The sequence below is a fragment of the Fundulus heteroclitus genome, chromosome 7 (genome assembly GCF_011125445.2).
Source record: "Fundulus heteroclitus isolate FHET01 chromosome 7, MU-UCD_Fhet_4.1, whole genome shotgun sequence".
In the NCBI taxonomy this organism is placed as follows: domain Eukaryota; kingdom Metazoa; phylum Chordata; class Actinopteri; order Cyprinodontiformes; family Fundulidae; genus Fundulus; species Fundulus heteroclitus.
In genome coordinates, this window is record NC_046367.1 from 25856486 (window position 1) to 25874504 (window position 18019).

Here is an 18019-nt window from a genome sequence, read left to right on the forward strand (position 1 = left end):
ACTTGAGTAATTTTAATTTGAAGTCATTCCAGTCATTTCAATATTTTTTTTATCTTACATTGTTTAATCTGTCCTACTGAAATACACATTTCTTTAACTACGAGTATACTAATTTTAATTAATGGGCAGTATATTTTCCTATACTGTACATTTGCCCCTACTATAGGCTGCTGTTTATTTTTTTCTTTTCTTTTTTTTATGATGTTTTATCTTTGTGCAGATCTGCATACTTCCATTTGCCTTGCACCTTGCTGCTGGTGCACCACTGAGGGACAATAAAATATATTGCTTTTCTAATCTACTCTTTCTTGGTTTACAATTCCTGGCTACTCCACCCACCTGTTGTTACTCAACTGGATGAAAAACAACGATGTTTTAACCTACAAGGTTTATGCTGAAGTGAGACTTCTTGTTTGTATACAAGCTTCATTGTTCTGATGTTGTTTTCTATCTGCTGAGCCATTTGAAGGCCAAGTAAATATATTCAGTAAACAATATATATATATATATATATATATATATATATATATATATATATATATATATATATATTGTCCTTGGAAGTAGGCTATAATGAACCGTTCTACCATATATACATTACCTACTGTGCGTATTGGTTTGCAAAAGTGTTGTGTAAAAAGATACTTTTATAAGTGTTTGTTCTGCCTTAATATGTTATGTTTTGTAATGTTTTTCCCCTTAAACGTTTTTTTTTTCATTAATCTAACAGTGCAAATTCAACAGGGGATACATATTTATCATTTGATCTAGTGATATAGCATGTAGTCTGGTATGTATATTATTATAGAGGCGTTACATAGAAAAAAATTGAATAAAAGGGTGGAAATATAAAAAAGTGTAAACTTCTTCCCTCTCATTTTTCAAACATGTAGCTAAAAGGACTTCCTTTGTCATGACACTTTGTGATTTAAAACAAAAACTTTTCTTTGAAATAGAAACATAAATAAATGAAATGAAATAACATACGTAGCATAATATTTTGGCCCGTCTTATTTACATCATTCCACAAACTATATCAGATGTTTTGATCAAAGAGTTGGCAGTTGAGCAGCCTTTTTTTTATTTTTTTTTATTTATTTTTTTACCAATTTTTAAAATTAAATAAACTTTTTTTAATTCTGAATGAGTAAAAATATACTAAACTAAGGCTGCTCTTGCTGTAATATATTTTTTGGCTACTCTGCCCACTTACAGTACTCGAGTATTGACGTCATGAAGACCAATATGAGACGGTGGTGGGTTATTCAACTCTTCTCCAGCAGGGGGAGCTGTTGTCATCGGTTTGGTCGCTGGAGAAAAATATGTTGTGTTCAGTTGTTGCTGCTGTTGCGGGCCGGAGTTGCGCAACCAGCCAAACCCAGACTGGAGGAAAGAAGAAATCAGAAATGAAAGAGCGTACCATGACACGTGATTTCTCCGGAACTAAGACTTTTCTTTCTTAAATTGGTTTCGAGCCCGGCGCTACAAGGACCATCGAGCCGCTGCAGCGAGGCTTCACGCCGATCTCTGAATGTCGGTATGTAGAGTTTATAATAACTTACCAGACTTTTGACTTTCCCCTCTTATCTACCTTGTAGAGCAGGAAAAAAAAAATACTGCAAAGTCACAGTCTGGAAGGAGTTTCTGGCAACATGTGGAGGAGGACAAGGAAGGTGTAGTAGTGGGATGCAATTCCAGTAGATCAGGATGTGTGGAAGTTGGACTGTTGAGTAATACCTACTATTTGCAATGTGTTCAGTGCTGACCTACACGTGTTATAAGCAGCATTTATGCATTTATCACAAACAGTACAGTTAATCCGAAGAGCTAGAAAGCGCAAATCTGTCCTCAGAACTGATCACAGCTCTTACCTGTCGTTTGGCCACAGCCGGTCCAACATTATCCAGGGGCCCCAGGCAGAGATTGCAAGGGCCTCTCTCCAGATAACCGAATAAAGTACCTCTAAAATTATTTTCTTGTAGGGATGTTAAATTGATTCGTAAAAATTAACTAATAAATCGCACATCTTTTTTTATTATAATTTCAGATCAGCTTATAATAAAGATCATTTCAGTCATCAATTAAGTCATCAATTCAGCAAAAGTGGTTTGTTTTTATTTTGGCATAGCCTACTTTTAAAAAGCTGGGGGAATATTTGTGAAATCCTGTTTAACTGCAGAGCTGTGTAACACCAACTGCTCTCTCTCTCTCACACACACACACACAGATTGTGTGACGTAGCTTTTGCTCCTACCGAAAATGATAGTTTAATTTATTACAGTTGCAATAAATTACAGAGTGATTTTACTCTCTTACCCTGAGCAGTAAATCTGAGTTTTCTTCTCTAAATGATGAAATTGGACACCACCCTCGTTTAAAACGATCCCGTTAAAAACTGAAAATCTTTTGATGTGGTGCCCCTTATGTTTTCTGCTGTGAAAAAACAACATCTTATTGACCTATAATCTGTCTTGTAAGGAAGCTAATGAGGTATGCTATAATTCTTTTTACCTGGGTTTTTATCTATAGACGAATCTGCTCCATGGCCGTGAGGATTTTACTGTTTTTGTTGACTTTTACTGATGAAGAAATGGACGGTTATGAGCGGTTGTTTTGTAAAAATCCATGTTACATCTTTCCATCAAAATATTATCGAAACATTTACATTTTCTGCTGATCTTGAAAGTGGCTCTATCTGGCATTGAGACATCAATTCCTATTGCCACATTGCTAGACAGGATACTGGAAGAAAAAAAAAAAAAAAAAAAAAAAGAAAGTGGCTGGTATTTACAGTTCGTCGAGAGAAATCAGACACAAAAACCTGTAACCATTACATTTACAGTGGCTTGTAAAAGTATTCATACCACTTGAACCTTTCCCATAACATATTTATGTTTTATTGGAATCTTATGTGAAAGACCAGCACAAAGTTGTGTACAATTGTGAAATAGAAAGACAATGTTTCCTGATTTAGAAAAAAAATCTTAATAAATAACTAAAACGTGTCCTGTGCAAAAGGATTCAACCCACTTTTCTCTGACTGCAACCAGTTGCCTTAAGAAGTTGCCTGATGATTGCTAATGACTGAATAAAGTCCATCTGCTGAATAAAGTCTATTATCAGTACAAACACAGCTGCTCTGTGAAGGCCTCAGAGGCTGGTTAAGAGAATATTGGGGAGCAAACAGCATCATTAAGTCCAAGGAACACAACAGACAGGTCAGAGGAAAAGTTGTGGAGAAAAGTCTAAGGCAGGCGTATGCTATAAAAAGATTTCCCAAGCTTTGAAGATCTCATGGAGCACTGCTCAATCCATCATCTGGAAATGGAAATGGCACAACTGTAAACCTACCAAGGCCGTCCACCTAAACACTGATCAGAGATGCAGCCAAGAGGCCCATGGTGACTCTGGATGAACTGCAGAGATCCACGGCTCAGGTGGGAGAATCTGTCCACAGGACAACTATTAGTTGTTGATTGCACAAATGTGGTCCTTATGGAAGAGTAGTGGGAAGAAGGTCATTGTTAAGAGAAAATTGTTAGAAGTCCTGTTTGCAGTTTACCAGAAGCCATGTTGGGAACACAGCACACATGTGGAAGAAGGTGCTTTGGTCAGACGAGACCAAAATGGAGCTTTATGACCAAAATGCAAAACTCTATGTGCGGCGGAGCACTAACACTACACATCACTCTGAACAGACCATCCCCACTGTCAGATATGGAGGTGGCAGCATCATGCTCTGGGGACGCTTCTCTTCAGCAGGGACAGGGAAGATTGTCAGAGTTGATGGGAAGATGGATGAGGCCAAATACAGGGCCATCTTGTAAGAAAACCTGTTGGAGTCTGCAAAAGACTTGAGACGACCCTAAACATAAAGCCAGGGCTGCAATGGAATGGTTTATAACAAAACATATTCATGTACTAGAACGGTCCAGTCAAAGTCCAGACCTAAAGCCAATCGTGAATCTGTGTCAAGATCTGAAAGCTGCTGTTTACAAATGCTCTCCATGCAATCTGACTGAGCTTCGGCTGTTTTTCAAAGATGAATGGGCAAAAGTTTCTGTCACTAGATGTGCAAAGCTGGTAGAGACATAACGGAAAAGATTTGCAGCAATGATTGCAGCAAAAGGTTGTTCCACAAAGTATTGACTCAGGGGGTCTGAATACTTTTGCACAATGCACTTTTTTAATTTTTGTATTTGTTAAAAAAAAATCATGCATGGTTTTCTTTCTACTTCACAATCATTTACCACTTTGTGTTAAACATTCACATAAGATTCCAATAAAATATATTTATATTTGTGGTTGTAATGTGACAATATGCGAAAAATACTTTTGCAAGCCACTGCAAAGTTAAATAATAATTATTAATGCTACACATAACATGTTTGTTGGTGCTTATAAATCTTTATTCAAATCAAAATGTCTAATTTAATGTCAAGAACATTCAAAAGTGGGCTTATTTCGAATCAAAGCGCGACTACAGATATGAAGTTCTGCTATCTATATTCCTGCGGAGACGTCCAACAACCGTGGACGACCCTCCTTTTTGCAGCGGCCCAGTTTGCTTATGCCTCGGGCTGGCTCTTGATGTGACAACTGGCTATCAGATGTGATTGCCCAGCGAGGCAGTGTTTGCTGTCAGGTGAGAAACCGGCATCAATGAGCGGAGGAGTGCCGCCATATCTCAGTAACCCAGGCTTCTTGAGTGGCCAGACAATACTGGAGGGTGGGGAGGGGACTGGGCTACTGAGCAAATTGCTTTGAAGCTAAGTATAGCATGAATACAAGTAAATCAGCAGAAAGCGGCGGCTCCCCTCTGCGACAATGGAGACATTTCCCACTGTGATGGATAGTAATCCCAATGAAGACCAAGGTAACAGCCTTTTAAGAGCTGTAATTGCTCTGCTGCAAATGGGGAAACCCAGGAACAATAACAGAGCTACAATTTCCTGTAATGATGGAATTATTATTATTTTTTTTTATTTATTTTTTTGCACAAGATGCTTTTATGCCGTTGCAGACAAACAAGGGAGGTGAAAATCAATCTGTGTGGATTCTACCGTGGCAGCTCCCAACATGGGTTTACAAATCATGTTTGGCCTCAACATGAGCAGAGAAGGCTCGTTCTTAGCTTGGAAAGATAAAGAGAATATGAGGATCCCTCCCTGCTTTTGCATTGGCTTATAATTATAGTTCCTGCTTGTGGTCTTACTCGAAACACAAAAGGAAAATTGCATCATCCCCAGCATCCTCTATACAAGCTGAGAAGTAGCCCTTCGTTTTCACTGAGTTCGATCAGATCTGACATCTTACCTGTTTTGTAAAGCAATAGGTTGGGCTCAGACACCTTGTCCCGGCGCTGACCTGGAGCTGAGCCTCATTATGAGATGTCGTCTCCCAGAGCGTCCTTCGTGCACATCAGGTTCGATGACATCCTCTTCTACGAGAACTGCGGCGGCGGCAGCTTCGGCAGCGTGTACCGGGCCAGGTGGATCTCCCAGGACAAAGAGGTGGCGGTGAAGAAACTGCTGAAGATTGAGAACGAGGTAGGAGACGTAATTGCCCGGGAGCCCTTTTCTATACTTTTTAATTGTCAGTGTGGTAATCATTTTAATTACTACCCCATTTAGCTGGATGTGGTGGTGACTTCTTTACCCATCACTCATGGTCATTATGCTCGCCCACTCTGAGAAATGTGCTGCAAGAAGAAACATTTATTGCCAAAGGAGAGAAAGTGTTTGGCCCAATTATTGCTCTTGAAATCTCTTTAAAAGCACAGCCTAGTTGTCTTGGAAGACAATTTTTTTTTTCTATCTTTGAAATCTTTTCAGGGAAAATTGTTTTAGATTTGTTGGCCTTTGAACATTTGAATATTGCTCATTGTTTCTTTTATGAAACTGTAAGAGATCACAGATACCCATTCAACTTCACTCAGCTGCTAAAGAGATGATTGTTCAGTGAAAATGATAATGTAATCCTTTCACATTGAACCAATTGTTCCCTTAATTATAGACTGTGATAACAATTAAACGAACTCATTCTGTCAGGTTTCTGTTCGTTCTAGAAACTGCCAGACCTAAGCTTTTCTGGCCAAAAATGAGACATTAATAGGTCTTTATATGTGGGATATTTTTAATCAATAGAGGATGGAATATATGTTCACATGCTATTAAAAGTTATTTATTATGACTTAAAAAACTTTTTTAAAGAAACATTTCAGCTCACAATATTGCAGACATTGATCATTGAACTAACCCACATGATATCTGGGATTTTAGTGCCTATCCCGACAAACATTTGTTGTCGTAATCCTTGAGGCCAGTTGAGCTTGTGTCCTCTATTTGTTTTAAAACAGAGATATATGTATTTCCATATATTAAATGGATATATTGGGTAGGGGGCATTTGTTAACTGTTTATTCTGATATTAGTAAGTTTTAACATGTAAAAAGACAACTAAGCTCGTAGGTCATAGTGGTCAGACCACCACAATTATCAGGAAACACCTGATAATACAGTTGTAATGGTCCTGAAAAGGTATATTGAATAAATGAGCCACAGACACATTCGTTCCTCTGCTCAGGTGTGCATTAACTCAGGAAGTGCCGACTTGAGTACACACAGACTGGTGATCACATCCGTACAGTTGTCCAATCAACCGTCACAGCACACAAATGTCAATTACAAATAACATAATAGAAAATAAACCAGCTTATTGTAATAAGTCATATAGCTGTAACCCTATAACTAAGTTCCCAACACCCAAAATACACTCACACAATAGAGCATCAATTAAATTCAGACGATGCATACAAGACTTTGTAAAGTGCCTTGAGATGACATGTTTCATGATTTGGTCCTATATAAATAAAATTGAATTGAATTGAATTGAATTTCTTAGTTCATGTACAGCAGCTTTTTTGTTTTAGAGTACTTACTTTATACTACAACATTAAATGAATCTAATTGATGACCAAATGTATTCATTAGCAGCCTAACAGCCAGTAAATGGTAAATGAACTGAATTTATATGGAGCTTTTCTGGTCATAGTGACCAACCAGTGCGCTTTACACTACAGCAGCATTTACTGAATCGCACTCGCTAATCGCACTCACTGACACCCACACATTCATACACCAATATGCAAATTAGGGCATGAAGGGTTACCCTGGGCCACATCGACTGCTCTAACACAGCCATCCACTTCGACCACTTAAAACAGTATAGGAGTGTTTATGAAAACCTGAAAAGGGGAATGTTTAATAAATGAGCCACAGACATTCGTTCCTCTGCTAAGACGTGTATCAGGGCTGGGCAATATATCGAGATTTTAAAAATATCAAGAATAAAAAAAAAAAAAAAGAGATATAAGATGAGACTATATCGTGATGGTCTATGTTGTGCTAGAATTATACTTTTATGTATTCCAGTAGGTTGTTTTTCAGCTGTTTCTCAAAAATGTGCCTATGGAATATTTGGGATAAAGCTTTGATTCAGAGATGCCTTTTTATAATTACTTTATGGAAAGAAAAACATTATTTAGATAAGTATTGCATATCGGCATTCAGCCAAAAATATCGAGCTATTATTTTTGGTCCACATTGCTCAGCCCCAGTGTGTATTCACTGAGGAAGAAGTGCAGTGCGCTGTTGCCAAACCTTGAGCAAGGAAAGTTGCCATTGGCTGTCTTAAAAGCCACTAGAAGTTGCAGGATTACGTCATCTAATTTGCTTTTGTCGTCTAATTTGCATAATGTAGTCATGTGATCCGGACTCGCCTTGCCTGCTGTCGGTGGTCAGCGGGCCTGGTGGCGCTGATTGTATGACAGCCTCATCTCTGTCAGTCTGGCCCAGGGAGGCTACCATGTAGCTAACCACTCTCTGCGTGGAGTTGGGTGACAGACTGTAGTGTAAAGCTGGACATGATGAAATGCTATACAAGTACAGACCATTTAAAGATAGCTGTTTTGTGGTGGGCGTTATTTAGACCAAAACAAAAGCAAAATTAACTCAATGTAATCACAAAAGTAATTTTTCTCCTTTCTTCTCTCTCAGGCGGAAATCCTCAGCGTCCTCAGCCACCGGAACATCATCCAGTTTTATGGCGCAGTTGTTGAGGCTCCAAACTATGGGATTGTCACCGGTGAGTTTAAAAATCATCAATCCTTGACAGCATTAGTTTTTATAGAACCAAACAGTTGTAAATAAAAAATAATTGGTTTAGGAAAATTAAATGCAGTTTTTTTGTGTACCTCTTATTATTTCACTAGTGTTGTAGTCTGAGCCTTGGGGTTACATATCTATGACTAGATGGGTCAGTGTTGCCTATTTTTTTCACAGGTCATGCATTTAGTGCATCAGACATATGTTTCAAGCATCGATATCCCGCAAAAGGAACTAATCTGCTAATCAGACAGTTTTTAAGAGGGGTTTTCTAAAGAATAAACCAATCTAACTGTAGTTTTCTTCTTTTCTAATTGCATGAATTTCACCAAAGTCCTCCACACTTTCTCAAATCATGCACTTTGCTTTCAGGCTGTGACTGATTACTTTTGCAGTTGACTAATCATTCATTATTTTCCCAGATTAATTGATTGGTCAATTAGTATTTTAATCTTTCTCTGTCTTCTTTGGGTGCTCTTTCTCTTCTCAGCACTAATATGTTTTACTTGGCCTTTTCAAACCTGACCAGGGGTGTGACCCCTACATTATTACAGTATGTAAATTATTATACTAAACAAAAACAATTTTAAACAGCAACTTCAGTATATTTGTGTTTATTATTTAATTCATTCTTAGTGAAAAACTGAAAACAAGAGCTGATTATTGATTCTGAAACACTGTTCGTGATTTGCATAACCTTTATTTGTTTGTAAAAACATAACCCAAAAAGGGCAATTTCAGTATTTGCCATGTCATTTCATTTGGGTTAAGCTACAAAAGAACAGCTTATTGACAGCAGTTTGAATAAAAAGCTGCTAAGCTGAATTCACCTCTCATTATATGCAGGCTTATTTTCCTCTCTCCTTTCTTCTCCATTTCCCTTTCAATATTTCCATTGCTAATATTCCTAAAACAAGAAGAAGGTTTGGGAATTGGGATTATATTGTTGTAAAAAACATCGAAAGTCTTGTTTCAGTGATGAAACGGCTGACAACATCGAGTTTTCCCTCACTTAGCAAAAACAGCTAAAACAAATTATTGCAGGAATGACATTCAACACGTTTTTGTATAAGTTGGACTACTTGCATGTGTGTAGTGTGCTAAATTGTTAGCCAGACAAACCCATCAATAAGCTGACGGCTTTGCCGTCGTGTTATCTAGACTTCTGTCGCAGAAAAAGGGGTTTTGCTTCAAGAGGGAGGATAGTGGAATAAACCATTTCGATTATCAAACTATGTAAAACATTTTTTTATGGTGAAAGAGTGTACCACAATGACCTAGTTTCCTCTCCAAACTAACCAGCAGTTACATCATTACTTGTGCTGACATCCTCCTTTCCTGACAAATGCAAGGGTAAGACTATTAGAATGAAGCTCCAACATGACGGCTGTTTTGAGAAGACCGCCGGGTTTGTAGAACAGACAGCAGCACTAATATTGTTTGTGCACTTCGAATGAGACAGCTGTCGATAATATAAGATAAGCTAAGAAATTCCTTTATTGTCTCACAATGGGCAAATTTGGACGTTATAGTGACAGTGACACAGAGTTAAACACTAAATGAGTTGTGAAAAAACTAAATCTAATCTAAAGTTAGTTAAAGCAACAGAGAATCAACTTATCAAAAAGGTCAAAATAAAAGTGAAAAATAAAACCAGAGTAAATATTGCACAATTATGTATAATATGGCGTATTCAGGTAATAATTAATAACATTCAAGCTAAACAGAGGAACGACAGAGACGATTTGCACAACGATGTGAGAAAATGTGCAAAATACATGATTGTACAAGCATCACCCAGAGTAGCGAAAGCTTGTGCAAATGAACATTAGCATCTGGGAGACAGTGTAAATGATTCTCAATCCGATCAGAACCCGTGCAACCATTAGCATGTTGTAAACACTTATTGATTTTTTTGTGAGCAGCAGAGATGATAAAGTCTGGGAGGATTGACCTGCAGAAGTGCTCCTTTGAGCATCTAGGGTGCAGCAATCTGTCACTAAAAGAGTTCTCCAGCTCTGCAACAGCTCCATGCATGAAGTGGGAGACATTGTCCGTCAGTGGTGTGATTTTTCTTGCAGTCCTTTTGCCTCCCTCCACCTGCACTGGGTCCAGGGGGCATCCCAGGATAGATCTGGCCCACTTAATGAGCTTATCCAGCCACTTCCTCTCAGCTACAGATAAGCTGCTGCTCCAACAGACCATAGAAGAAGGCTGATGCCACCACAGAGTCAAAGAAGGTCTCCAGGAGCGCCCCTTGTGCTCCAAAAGATCTCAGCCATCTCAGCAGGTAGACTCTGCTCTGATCCTCCATGTAAAGATCATCATTGTTGTGACTCCAGTCCAGATTATGGTTCAGGTGAACACCCAGATACTTCTAAGAGTCCACTATCTCCACATCAGTTCCCTGGATATTAACCGGTATTAATGAGGTGGGTCTGTGCCGGCGAATGTCCACCGCCAGCTCCTTTGTCTCCCCATGCATTTAACATGAGCTGGTTCTGCTGGCACCATTCTACCATTCTGTATCAACTCTGAGTCGTCCTCCTCTGTGATGAGGCCGACTATTGCAGAGTCATCAGAGAAAATCTGAAGGTGGCAGCCTGGTGAGCTGATGGAGAAGTCTGCAGAGGGTGAACTGAAACGGGGCCAGCACAGTTCTCTGCGGTGCTCCCATACTGCAGATCAACCTGCCAGACACCTCCCCCCCACCCCCTGCCTCCAGCCCTCTGGTACACGGTTTCCATTCGTCATTGACGTAATGTACAGTCGCACTGATGTACGGGTCCAGTGTGCGACTGAACCAGAGATCAGATGTGGCTGCAACGTATTTAACAGCTGCCACCCTTCCCCATCCACCATCTCTACTGCCGCAGCCTCTTAAACATTTGAAATTTCCTCTATTCCCGCAACCTCACCGTCTCTTTCGCTTCCTGTTTCACACTGGAGAGGGTGGTCACATGACCACAGACTGTACAGGTAGCGCAGCATCTTAAAGGGGCATGAGCATAACCTACCTATACAAACTATGTTTCCTTACATTTTTTAAATACCGAAAATACCAACATGGGCAAAATGACGTTGTTTATTGTTTATTTGGTGTCTGTAAATTTTCGGCCCAGCTTCAGGACAACTCTGTGAATAGCCTTGAGAAGCTTACCCTGAGCCCAGACTTGAATATAATGTAACCTCTTCCGGGAGATCTGAAAATGGCGTTGAAATAACATTTCCTTCCCTACCTGATGGAGCTAGAGTGGTTCTGCAAACAGGAACGGGTAAAGCCGACCAAAGATAACTGTGTCAAGCTAGTGGCTGCTTATTTAAGAAGACCTGAGGCTGTAATTACTTCCTTAGGTGCATCAACAAGGTTTTGTGCATAGTTGTGAATAATTCTGTAAGTGTAATTTCTAATTCTGGTTTTTATATGTTGTGGGGTGCATAGAAATCAGATTATTTTCCTTGTTTAATAAATACATTAACCTGAAACCTCTCATACATAGTTTTTTAAAGCTTTAGTTATAATCAGATAAAGGTAAGCAGACGTAAGCATTAACGCATAAAACTTTGTCTTAATAAGTAGAAGAGATTTTTGTGTTCCAGTCTTTTGAAAGAAAATTCAAATCAGCAGGTTAGACCTTAAAGAAAACTGGAACTTGGCAATATTTCAAGAAAACCCGACTGGTGCATCCCTGGAATCAGCAGTGAGAGGAGTGTCATTTGTCTTTTGTTTTGTGGAAAGAAAATCCAGTCAGACGAGGTAGTTGATTCAACAATAAGAAGCTGCTATCAGGAAACAAATCAACTTCAGGAAGTAAGAAGGCCGGGCCGAATAAGGTATTAAAAAAAGAAGTCCTTGAATAGTAAGTAGAGGTGAAAAAAGAAAAAAGTGATTGAAACAAGGGGAACGGATGCACAATGGCTGCACAAAAAGATAAAAAAAAAATTACAAAAATGTTTGAAAAAGATGCACAACCTCTACTTTTTGTAATATCTGGAGTAATATTTATGTAACTTTACTGAAAGCTCAGTAGACCTGCTGATGACCTGCTGTGTAATGTAGAGCTTGTAGTTTGGTCCCGAGTGAGGGGTGGAGGATGATGTGCGTTACCGTTGCACAGCAGATGTGAACATGCGTGGGCACGTACAGCTTTTATTTCCTGATTGGTTCAGTCAGTAGGCAATGTTGATGTAAGATGTGAACATGAACCAATAAAAAAGGCTGCAGTCTGAACTTGGTTTCTCACCGTACTGAGAAAGTGAAATAAAATAAACAGTTTGTGTTCAGTGACTCAATGCACAAATATCCGTGAAGTTTAGAAAGGATTGCATTCTTGGAAGCGGAGCCCACTCCCACATTTTCAATGTCCTGTCCATATTTGAACAAAGATCACTCTTTGTTGAGGAAATATGCTGTGAATGAAAGCTTTGGGAGTCGCACCCACATCCTGAGCATGGCCTCTTTCACCTCCTTTCATCAAGGCTTTGAGCTTAAAAAAGCTAAACTGACCATCATATTTTTTAAAGCTGAAATGATTATTAGAAATCTAAAATGTACTACATAAAATAAAGTTTATTTCATTTTACTCACTGCTCAAATATACTTGCATCAACATTCACTCCTCAAGTTTAAATTTTGTCCTAATCCCACAAATAAAATGAAAATCGCACAGTGTTCACTGGGCATTAAATGAACTCAGGGTTTCAGCACTTTTTCAGTCTTTTGGGAGTTTGTTTCAGATAAGTGGAGCATAATAACTAAATTCTGCTTCACCATGTTTGGTTCTGGGCATGCAGAGTAGACGAGCCAGATGACCTGAGGGGTCTGAATGGTTGATACTCTGATAAGTCTGGGATGTATTTTGGTGCTAAGCCATTCAGGGATTTATAGACTAACAGAAGTATTTCAAGTCTATTCTCTGAGATACAGGGAGCCAGTGTAAGGACTTTGGAGCTAGGATAACTACTTTGTTAGTCTTAGCGAGGACACGGCCAGCAGCGTTATGGATACACTTAAAGTTTTTTCTGTATAAGAGTGCATCATCAGCTGATTGAACCTCTGTGTGTGCGTTTGTGTGTGGAACAAGGAAGGCTCCCTGCCTTTTTCCCGCAGCAGCAGTAAAGGAAGTGGAGCCAAATCTGCGCATTACATATATCCTATAACCTATAAGAATAATTTTGCTACCATCAAAAGTCTTCAGTATTGCGCTATAAAATTCCCCTTGCCATGGCGGAGGCAAAAACATACTCATAAAGCTCTAAATTTGAACTCTGTGAGGTAAACGTTGGAGCAGACAGATCAGTTTCGTCTCCAATCTCTGCTTGTGTCCCCTGCCCCGCACTGCACCACTGCGGTCCCTGCCCAGGCAGACAGAAGCTGTTCTTTATTTTCGTTTATTTATTCCAACAAGAGCAGAATAGATTGGAGCCTGGTGGAGCTGAGCAGGCGGAATAGGGTAAGCCCTCCTAAAAGGGGGCTAAGGAGGTGTAAGACAATTAGCAAAAGTTCTCTATCCTGTTTCTCCGGAGTATGGATGAGTGGCAGTATACGGATACAGCTTCTTCTCAGTCTGCCTTTGTCTATTTGACCTATGCTGTCTTCTTGCCCTTACCCGCTGGACTGTAGTGAAACTGCAGTTTTCCTCACAACTTCCGCATACATCATTGGGTTGTTTTACATAATCGGCCTCTAGCATATGGATACGTGTAAAAGCCCCAGACTTTGGTGTAACCTGGGCAACCAAAGCCTCTGGGGCTTTAATTCCTAGATAGATAGATAGATAGATAGATAGATAGATAGATAGATAGATAGATAGATAGATAGATAGATAGATAGATAGATAGATAGATAGATAGATAGATAGATAGATAGATAGATAGATAGATAGATAGATACCTTTATTGTCATTTTGTATGCACAAAGTGCGTACAGAACAAAATTTCGTTTGCATACAAAAAAAATAATTCACTCTAGAAATCACTTCAAAAATTACAGTAGATTGCACAAATTTTCAGGATAAAGATGCAGCAGCGATTTATGTAAACAATTGAAATGTAAAACAATGTAACAATGTAGACAATGCAGGGGAAACAGACAGTGTGCTTGTAATGGAAAATGGGCTATTATTACTGGAGTTAGTTTTTATTCAACTGTAAAAAAAAATTGCATTGATTTCCTCTAAGCATTTATACAGCCTTGAATAGGTTCATAGTCAGCTGGTGACATGGTGATGTAGAGCTGTATGTCGTCAGCATAGTTATGGTAACTTATGTTGTTGTTTTTCATGATCTGAGCTAGAGGGAGCATGTAGATATTGAATAGGAGAGGACCCAAGATGGACCCTTGGGGAACCCCACATTTTTGTGGTCTCTGGTGTAACGTTATTTACTGACACAAAAAAAACTGTCCTTTTAAGTGAGATTTAAACCAGTCGAGTGCTGTAAAAATAAGGCTAAAGGTGCTTTATCAGATTTAATTTAAGGTTTTTCTTTAAACGCACATGAATTTTACACGAAATCCTGATGTTTTGACTTTTTATAGCCACTGGTACATGTGGGGCTGTCTAAAAATGAAAAAGGCTAAATTTGCCTTATATAGAATAAAGAAATAGACTATAGAAAATAACCTATAATTTAGTTTTAACAGAATTGCCATAACAATTATAAGAAATTAGCTTTTTTTTGTGTGAAAACAACAAAACAAAATTGTTCCAGGGCTGCGCAGTGCAGCCGTTTGTGGTATTGTTGCCTTGCAGCAGGGAGGTCCTGAGTTGTATTCCCAGCCTAGGTTCGTCCTGCATAAACTTTGCATATTCTTCCTGTGCATGCATGGAGTCTCTCTGGGTACTCCGGCTTCCTTCCACAGTCCAAAAACATGTTTGCTAGGTTACCTGGTCTTTCTAAATTGCACTTAGGTGTGTGTGCATGGTCGTTTATGGACTGGTGGACCTGCAAGGATAAGCGGGTATAGATGGTGGACGGATATATGGTTTCATACATATGACTCATCTACAAGCTTAGTATGGATTTATGACTCTTTCATGTTGCGTAATCTGAGCTGTTAAAGAAGTTAAAGAAGAATATGTTGAATAAAGTATAACAGGAAAAAAAAGAGTCCCCCAACTGTCCATTTGATAGCTGAGGTAGTAAAAAAGTCCTGACCTGTCCTCCGGGAGTGATGGAGGCTGGTCCAGTTTACGAGAGCAGAAACTAATTAACACAATCAACATAAAAAAAGGTTTGCCGTGTTTGCTCTATAGTGTCCACATTCATCGGCCGTGCTGGAAATTACCTCTGAATGTTGACACACCAGTTTCCTCTTTCTACGAAGTCTCTCAGGGCATCCGTTCATCTCTGTTGACCTGTGGGAGTTTAGCCATATCTGGTATCACTTAGCAGCGCTTATATAGTGTGGCAAGTCATTGTTTAAGGGTAAAGGTGGTTTTACCTGTTTGACCTGTATGGTAGCTTGGTTTTTTTCACCTCCCTGAACTGAACTGAAAGTGAATTTTACAACCAAGCAGCTACTTTGATCTGAGCTATGTGGACAAACCTGTTCAGGTGCAAAGTGCAGAAGCTTTAATTAAAATGAGGAAGTAACAACATAAGAAGTAAGTATTTAAGTCTATAGACATAGTTCTTCTGCTGTGACACAAGTATAAAGAAGTCACATGAAGTCTGGGGCTGTAATAATGAGGCTTTTTTTTGTGGTTTATGATTGTTAATTAGGCTCCTGTCTTGGAGCCTGTGCATGTTTACAGTGGCGGGCTGGGATATCATTGGTTATTATGCACAAACAGAGCCTTCCTGCTGTTATAGCTGCTGCTTGTTTATCTTTATTGAAGCACCTAAATAGCCCCTGTCTACAAATGAAACAGTCCCTGTTCTACATATCTTTGATATACAGAAGCTTCATCAAAGCTTCTCGTCCTGCATCTTGGACAGCTTTTCTTTCTTTTTCTTTTTTCTTTTTTTTTTTTTTGCAGAGCAGATTTTTCTGAACGCAGTGTGATTGTAAAGTTTTATACCCGGCTAATGGCTCATTAGATGTCCTTTGTGTTGTGGGGTTGTAAGAAAGTGACAAATACCTTCAGAAGAGACAAAGGGCAACAGGAAGTGCTGCGGTTTGCCAGCTAGACGCTGTAGTCAGCTCACACCGACGTGGGATCTGTTTTCAGACACTTATGCCATAACCTTACGCTAAAAAAAACTGTACTTTTTGGTGTTTCCCGCTCTCAAACATACATTTCCTAATGCTTCCTCAGAGTTTGCAAGCGGTGGCTCCCTGTACGATTACCTGTCGAGCGATGAGAGCGAGGAGATGGATATTAAGCAGATCATGAGCTGGGCTGCAGAGATTGCTAAAGGTAAACATGAGTCATTTTTTCATTATAATCCTAAAGGACAAAGAGACAATCACAACAAACTGATTTGTTGAAAGAATGTTTTTGGAGGTGACAAGATTCTTTCTCTGTTTCACACATCAGCAGCAAGTTAAGTGCCTCCCAAAAGTATTCCTTCTTCTTAAATTTGTCCACATTTTGTCACATTACAACTACACGTTTCATTGGGATTTTATCTGATAGTTTTAGAAATATTTTACAAATTGCAATCTGAAATGTCTGGCATGCATTTCTATTCACACCCTCTCTATTGCTACGCAACATCCAACCTGGAAGAAACGACTATTTCAAATCTTCCCGCAGTGGTTTAAACAACAGGAATAAACGATGATGCCAAAATGCACGCACATTCATAAAAAGCCATAAAGTATTCTGTTTAATTCAGTATAATTTAAGGAATACAAAACACATTTCAATGATGAGACAAAACATGTTAATCGAACAAGAACCAAGACTGTCTTCAGAAAGAAAATGTGTCATAATTCATCAGATTCATCTTAAAATGACACAAAGATGTTTGACTTATTGATTCTTTTAGTTTTACTGTCTGCTACAGAAAAACCTGTTGAATGGTAGAAAGCATTTTGATTAAAAACAGCTTCACATACGGGTATTTTGCTGCTCCTGCCGGTATTTACAGCTTGTGTTTCGGGATGAGAAGCAGTTCTTGAGAATAAAACTTCCGCTGAATCTCAAACTCTTCCTCTGTTTTAGGAATGCACTATTTACATTCAGAGGCCCCGATTAAGGTGATCCACAGAGACCTGAAATCCAGGAATGGTATCTGCTTTCATTGCTATGCTCAGATTAACTTAGTTTACGACAAATAACTGCAAATGTTTACATTTCTAATGATTTTTAAAGCAACTTTTTTCTATCTATTTTCTTGTAGTTGTTTTGGGGGCAGACAAAGTTCTCAAGGTAGGTTTTTAGGTATCTTTTAATTCTTTTTCTGCCTTAAATTTAGAAAACAAACAAACATGAAGATACTTTTTTCACCAAATGTAGCTGTAATCTATCCAGTTTTAAAGCAGAAAAATCAAATTATTGTATTTATCTGCAGCATGAACACAAGAGGGCAGTGACTAACTTGGCATGTATAAGAAATGAATAAAAGGGCGGTCTTTGTACCTTTCTGATCAGATTGTAACACATTAAAATAAAGAAAACAAAAGCTATTATCATCTCAGCTCAGGGGTTTTAAGATAAATTTTACAGTTTTCCATGATTAGTTATCGGTAGCTGGAAGAATCAAGAGTATGATCAGTGATCAGAGTCAGAGGGCACGTGTACAGCTCATTTCTCTACATTTTTTTGTATTTTTTAATGCTTTTAAGAAAATCTAATATGTTTTAATGTAGTCTTTGCTTTAAAGTATATTCTGGTTATCTACCTTTGTTCACATTTTTAATTCAAGGTGTTTCCTGATTGTTTCATTTTATATATTTTTTTATT

The 18019-nt window shown here is 38.7% G+C and overlaps 1 protein-coding gene across 1 annotated transcript in view; it reads left to right on the forward strand.

The window, feature by feature from the left end:
• Positions 1 to 1317: 1317 nt before the first annotated feature.
• The window catches only part of zak (sterile alpha motif and leucine zipper containing kinase AZK), a 38219-nt gene continuing 21517 nt past the window's right edge, over positions 1318 to 18019 (forward strand). Inside the window, exons 1-6 of the mRNA XM_036139311.1 lie at positions 1318 to 1537; positions 5330 to 5549; positions 8058 to 8145; positions 16427 to 16528; positions 17279 to 17344; positions 17457 to 17485. Of these exons, the coding sequence (XP_035995204.1) occupies positions 5391 to 5549; positions 8058 to 8145; positions 16427 to 16528; positions 17279 to 17344; positions 17457 to 17485 (444 nt within the window). The 5' untranslated portion in view covers positions 1318 to 1537; positions 5330 to 5390. The remainder of the gene's footprint in view (positions 1538 to 5329; positions 5550 to 8057; positions 8146 to 16426; positions 16529 to 17278; positions 17345 to 17456; positions 17486 to 18019) is intronic.